This window comes from Solanum tuberosum, unplaced genomic scaffold (genome assembly GCF_000226075.1).
Source record: "Solanum tuberosum cultivar DM 1-3 516 R44 unplaced genomic scaffold, SolTub_3.0 scf00342, whole genome shotgun sequence".
Lineage (NCBI taxonomy): Eukaryota > Viridiplantae > Streptophyta > Magnoliopsida > Solanales > Solanaceae > Solanum > Solanum tuberosum.
Genome location: NW_006239261.1, coordinates 266,411 through 273,500, shown reverse-complemented (window position 1 = coordinate 273,500; position 7,090 = coordinate 266,411). Strand labels below are relative to the sequence as shown.

Genomic DNA, 7,090 nt, shown 5'->3' with positions numbered 1-7,090 from the left:
AAGAACTAAAATCGCTTGATCGAATCGGTAAGGCTAAATCAAAAAGACTTACCTCATATCTCAAGTTGAAGAAGAACTGAGAAGAAATCTCAAAAATTGATTCAAATGAAACAAAAATCACTCCAATATGAGCTCCATCGTAAATTTTCCTTTAGTATTAAATCAATATTTGGGGAGCTCTACATTGGATTTTTAAGAGAGAGAAAGAGATAAGATAGGAGAGAAGAACACATATGTATTTCATGTGATTCTAAGAGAGAGAAAGAGATAAAAAAATTAAAATGAAGGAGAAAGTAAAAGTAAATGCAATGTATGTCATGGTAATTCTGACAATATGCTAGCACATGAATTTAGAGTAAATTTAAATGATAAAAGAATTATTTTATTATATAATAAATAAAGTAGAATAGCCAATACTTTCTAGTACCAAAATTGCCCTTTCCGTTAATAAGCAATATGTTAACAAAGTTAGTATTTCTTAGTAATTAGATCAAAATCGCCCAGTTTCTAGTTAATTCAAGGTTAAATGTGCACAGTCAAATATCACAGGGACTAAAAGTGGAATTAGGCAATAACACAGGGACTAAAAACGTCATTTCCCCTAAAAAGAAATCACTATTGTAATCTGTAGTAGGGTCAATTATGCTTGTACATTTTTTGATTGGTTGGGGTGTAGGGTTGTTTAAAATCGATAATTCGAATCGAAAAAAAGTTATTAATTTATCGATAATGGGTTATTGATTTAATGATTTCGGTAATGATTTTAATTTTATAAATTATCGAATTACCGATTTTTAATGGTTTGAGATTTTTTTAACGGGGTAATCGATAATCGGATGGTAAACTATATTCATCCCATCTGTATATAAAGTGTTTGACTTAGTGCTTAGTTTCGTACCTTTATTTTGGTTTTCTCAAATTTTCGATTATTCTACGACGTGTCAGTGTTTTCTTTTACCCAATATGCAATATATCAACTCATATACAATATGGTTCATTTGATTTGTCACTTTATTTCTAAGTTATTTTCAATGATTTTTTTTTGTCAAATCTTAACAGTTAAATCAATGATCAATAAACTGATAACCGATCGATAAACCAATATTTTAATGGCTCTATAACTGTTTAATATTTTTACAAACTGATAACCGATAAACTTCAAAATCGAACCGAACCGATCGATATACAACCCGATGAATGAGATAGTTGTGTTTTGAATAATGTATTATCTTGTTCATTATAAAATGATAAGTCTACTTCAAACTTATATGAATATCTTTAATAGGTTTTAGAACTTACAGCTAGAAATTATATTTCATATTTTTTTTAAAAAATAAAATATATTTTTTAAATTATGATCAAATGCATTTTGAAACTTCATCTAAAATTGACTAATAAAAAATATTAAAAATGATCAAATGCTACCTTAATAAATTATCACACCAATCAATTGGTGGAAACCTTAATAAATCAGTAGATAACTTTAACTACCAAACGATAAGCTTGTGACTCATACATTATTTGTTTTTTTTTTGGAAACCTTACTAGACAATATCCCTTTCTTTTCCAAAATTTGTGTTTGTCGCAAACAATGGGTTATGTATTGTTTTATAATGCAATATATTATATTGTATTATTTTTTTTAAATAAAAATAATTTTTTGAATAAATTATTTTGTTATCCGTCATTATATAATATCACACGTCAATAATTTGAATGATAAATCTATAAAATAGGATATGAGGTAGAGCTACTATAAAAAAAAAACTAGGATTAAGAATAAAATAGGATTATTAAACAATAACTAAGATAACATGAGAAGAAAATATCAAGGTAACAATATAATCACACCAAATTTATCTGTACAAAAAATGATTCTTTTGTCATTACATAATAATAATGAATTTAAATAATATAATATAATAAAGCAATGATCAAAATAAACATCATGTTTAGCCTAACGATACATTAATACAATACAAACACTCGTACTTTTAAATAGAAAAATATATACTCCATAAGATAAAGTTAAACTTTATTACGTAAACCACCTTAACTTAACACTTGGCATTGGCACAGTCGTGTGGATCTGATCTTGCACTGACATTAAAGAACGAGTGCGTTTAAATATGATTAAAGAACATACTAATACCACTAATGTTTTCCTAATATCAAGATTTTGTGCATATAAATATATTTAGTATTTAATCATATTACTTGGGCGTTAACATGCTCGTTTTGATATTTAGTTGGCAAATTAATATATAAAAATCATAATATTATAAAATACCTAAATATAATGCATTATGTTCATTCAAATCATAAAATATATTTAAAATGTTTATTGATGGAGTTATTGAGTGTCTGGGCTTATAAACTTATGTTTTAAACTTATTTTAGCTTAAAATAAAATATTATCGACCTTTTATTTTAGTTTTAAATTAGTAAATATATTAACAAATGCTTATTTTATTTTAATTTAAAAAATAGAATATTCCCTATTTTATTAGAAAAAAGAGAAAAAGCATTGAAAATAACTTTAAATTTGTGCAGTTTACTAGTTTTGTTTTCAAATTATTGATAGTCATAAAACACCTTTTTACTAGATTAACTAAATTTAAATATATCTTGTGTGACATATACGATTTCAAACTCTCCTAATAAAAAGTGGAGAGAAGCAAAACAACTTTAAACTAATAAAATTTTTAAAGGCGTAATTCATTTCTGTCCTCTCTGTCTGCTTTATTGGTAATGTTGTGAAGCTGCTACAAGCGAGAATGTGATACAAATCAATGGATTCCACGCGAAGTTCTCTGGTAATTTGCAACAATTCATTTTATTTCACATAAAATTCTATTTAATTTTTTTGTTTTGTTTTGTGGATTCTTCAGAGTTGGAGTTCTTTGACAATCTCAGAGAAAATTTGTGCTTCATTTTTCCCCATTATTGCACTCATTGAAGCTTGTATTTATGCTGTTTCTGGTTGCTTCGAATGTCATTACCCTCCAAAGAACAAGTTTAATTACGACTACGCGGACCTTGCTCGACTTGCCGGTGAATCTCGATGTAATTAACATTCCATTTTCTTCTCTCTATTTATTTTTTTTACCCGAAAAGTGATTTGGAACTGTATAGGTTGAATCATTTTTTTGGTGAATTTTGATTTTTCAGTTAATGTGAATGAAGTGGAAGCATTATATGAGTTGTTTAAGAAGTTGAGTTGTTCAATTATCGATGATGGTTTGATACATAAGGTGATTTGTCCTTTTTTTAGGGTTTTGCTTTTGTTATCACTCTGTTCCAATTCGTAATTTGTGATAATTTTTTTGGATATTAGTGCACTTAGACTAATTCAGTAAATTTAGCAATTTTACAAAAAAATTACATATATTGCAACTTACCGTCCAAAATGATGAAAAAGTAAAAAATTACTCAGAATATTGTTTGATTCTTGTTGATGATGGTCACTGTTAAAGTTACTTTATTTGAAAAAAAGAAAGACCAATCTGTTTGATTCTTGGAACGAAACTAGGATGACAGAGTATTATTAACATGTAGTTTTGCTAGAGATAGGGAAACTGGCGCAAGCATCAAGAGTAAGGAACAGGTTCCTTGAGTGAGTACAGGAAACTGTTAGTTAGAGTTACTGTTCACTGGAAAGTTAGTCAGAGTTGCTGTTCGTTGGAAAGTTAGTTAGGATTTCTATTAGATTTTGTTACTCGTTCTTTTGATTAGTTGTATCCATTCATATGAGTATAAGTACGATTGTAATAGTCATTGTAAGGCGTCTTATGAAATACAAAATCTCTTCTTTTTGTCTTCTAATATTTCTGTCTCAACTAAACTCTCGATTTTCCTCTGTTACCTTCTTATCTTCCTTGTGTAGTCTCCTGGATTAGCCTTTTCACAAATCAATTGTGCATCAGAAACCCTCTTGTCATTTGTTGGATCTGCATTGAGTGTTGGAAGTAAAGGTGCGCCCAGCAAGGCTTGCGTTTCGGGTTTTAATTTTGATGTAAGGGTTAAGTTGGAAAGGAGATCTGGGTTATAGGGCTTAATTATTGGGTGTGGCTGAACTAAATAAATTCTCTGCAATATGCACCATTTATTTGTGTGTGTTTTATCTGCTGACATAGTAATATAACTTATCCTGAAATTGAACGAGTCTTCATACAAAGAGAAATATGTAGGTGGAGATTTGTGCAATTTTCAGTCCTAACCTTTCAGTGACATCTATCTCAACTTTTATCTGCATTTCCCGTGAAGTTTCACTTTTATGTTAGACATTTCTGCTATAATGAAGGATAGAGGATGAATATTAGTTTTTCGAACCTTTCTTTTCCTCTTATTTATGTTCTTTCTTCATCTTCAGATAGATGATAACAGTGTTCTTTTTCATTTTTTACAAATTTGCATATGCCGCATATCACTTTTTTGCAGTTTTAGATCCTTGAGTGGTCTTTTCCCTTCCCTCTTTACTTTTTCTTACTGAAGTATATGCAGAGTTTTGAAACTATTGTCATGTTATATTTATCTTTTGCTTTCTTTTTCCAGGAAGAGCTTCAGCTAGCCTTATTTCAAACTCCATATGGTGAGAATCTCTTTTTGGACCGGGTAAATGCACTAAAACTTCTGGTCCTAGTTCATCTCGTGTTCTCTCTTGAGATATCTATCTCCATTCCATGAGAATAATGCTAGCACATTATATATGGATTGTGTTAGAATTGAATATGCTAAACATGCCAATTTACATGCACTTTGATGCTTCAACTGAAAAAGATAGGTTATCTGCTGGGTCTATATATGAACTGCCAACCTTGGGGTTCTTCATAGATATGAATATGTCACATTATTATAGTTGGCTGTCCATGTCATTTATTAGTACATTTAGGTGGGTTAGATGGATCAATCATCTGAAGTTTGCCATATTCTATATAAGTAGGGTTAGTTATTTGTCAACTGTGCTGTTAGCTTTGTGGTTCTTTACATGTAATATCTCGTTTAACTGTATTGAGGACATGCTGCTTTCTAACAGTTGAAATATATATCAGGGATAGCTAAAAAATGAGGAAAGAGTTAAAAGATATTTGCCTTGCATCAACTTTGTCTGACCTTAATTTCTCCGTCAAGAAATTGTCTTTAGTTTCATGTTGATGAACTTTCCAAGTTCCTTTTCTGCAGGTTTTTTATCTTTTTGATGAAAAGCAGAATGGAGTCATTGAGTTTGAGGAATTTATCCATGCACTTAATATCTTCCATCCATATGCGCCAATAGACGACAAAATAGACTGTAAGGGGTGTAAACCATTCTTTTAGTTAATTGTTTCTCTATTCAAATTATCTGGCGTGTGTATTTCATTGTAATCACTTTTTTTCTCTTGCAGTTGCCTTTAGGTTGTATGATTTACGACAAACTGGGTTCATTGAGCGAGAAGAAGTGAGTAAACTAGTTTGAGAATTTCTGTCAACAGCTTTGAAGTTCTTTTCTACTCCAAAAATGTGATATTACCAGATGCTTTCTAAATAACTACTCCTATTCGGATCTAACAATTGCTGATAACCTGCACTCTTAGTTTGCAGATTCTAGTGTTTTAAGTTCTATTCAGAAATACTGGAAGCGAAGGAGTATAAATTTCTCTCACATTTTGCAGGCTATAAACTATATAATGTATGTAAACATAGAAAGTTGATTGATTCTGAAACTGAAACTAGAATATAGATCTGACTGATGATGTCTCAAAAAATACTTCGGACACAAAATGATTTGTTAAGTCAGATGGGAATGATATTGCGAAGTGATTGATTGATAAACTTAAACTGGATTATTTATATATGACAATATCATACTACTCTGAGAGCAACGGAAGTGGGAGAAGAGTGAGCCCACACAAGGTTCATACAGGGTTATTTCCCACAAGTCATTTACTTCAACTTATTAAAAGATGTTACAGCTGATATATATGAAGCACAAGTTTGAGATTGATAATATTTTGGCTGCAGTGACAAGTTCTTGATAACATTATATGCTTAGAAAGCATGTTTAACTTGGAAGCTTCTAAACTCCTATTTTATGTGATCAATTCCATTACTGATACATTGCTGATCCCGAACTAGATTAGAAGTCATCAGTTATCCTTCTATTAATCCAGAGCACACTCCTTTTTTTGTTCTATTGTTGATTCAGTGCATTTGAAATACAAGTGAGTATATTGGTGCAATAATGGTACAAGGAAAGTACATAACCTCATCTTCTCATTTCATCGTTGCTCATTCCCGTTAGGCCGAAGTGTTTGACCTTTCCTTTTGTTGTAGCTAATGATTGTTTGTACATATGTTGATGCAATAAAGGCTAAAATCCTGAGGTAGCCTTTGAGTTTATGTTAACTGAAAGTGGGAATGTTTAGTCTAGGTTGTTTCAGTCCTTTTTCTTGGGGGGTTTGGGGGGGAGAGATACAAGAGGCAGCTCCCAGAAAAGTGCATCAGCAGAACCTGGTGCATAGCTTAGGTCTACCTCGGTAATCTACTTGCAGTGTTCTGTGTTAAAGTTGATGTCCAAGTTATTTCTAGATGAATTTTTCCATGAATTGATTTGAAAGTTTCCTCATTTAGGTTAAGCAAATGGTAATTGCAATTCTGATGGAATCTGAAATGAGGTTATCTGATGAACTGGTCGAGGAAATTATTGATAAGGTATGCTTTTGTCAAGGTGAATCTTTTCTCCGAACCCATGTCTGCATATCATAATCTTTATGTCTCCATGTTTCTGATAGACATTTGCTGATGCCGATGCTGATGGGGATGGTAAGATTGATAAGAAGGACTGGAAAGAGTTCGTTATTAGATACCCGTCATTGCTGAAGAACATGACTCTGCCCTATTTGAAGTATGTTAATTGTTCTTTTATATCATGGCTGATGTGCTCTTATTATTGTTGATTCAACGACCTTGCAAACCACCTGATATTTGATCTCAATTTGCATTCTTTTCTTTTCTTGTTGTCTTCTATTTCTCTTCCCCGCACTTGTTTTGGTAAATAGGAAGGGGAAAACTGAAGGACAAACTTAACCTCCCACCTCCATCCCCCTCCCCC

At 31.2% G+C, this 7,090-nt stretch overlaps 1 protein-coding gene across 1 annotated transcript in view; it reads left to right on the top strand.

Moving 5' to 3' along the window:
• The first annotated feature begins 2,687 nt into the window (after positions 1-2,687).
• The window catches only part of LOC102595606 (calcineurin B-like protein 10), a 7,268-nt gene continuing 2,865 nt past the window's right edge, over positions 2,688-7,090 (top strand). Inside the window, exons 1-8 of the mRNA XM_006360924.2 lie at positions 2,688-2,816; positions 2,892-3,066; positions 3,172-3,254; positions 4,555-4,614; positions 5,182-5,290; positions 5,385-5,437; positions 6,610-6,690; positions 6,771-6,883. Coding sequence (XP_006360986.1) covers positions 2,793-2,816; positions 2,892-3,066; positions 3,172-3,254; positions 4,555-4,614; positions 5,182-5,290; positions 5,385-5,437; positions 6,610-6,690; positions 6,771-6,883 — 698 coding nt within the window. The 5' untranslated portion in view covers positions 2,688-2,792. The remainder of the gene's footprint in view (positions 2,817-2,891; positions 3,067-3,171; positions 3,255-4,554; positions 4,615-5,181; positions 5,291-5,384; positions 5,438-6,609; positions 6,691-6,770; positions 6,884-7,090) is intronic.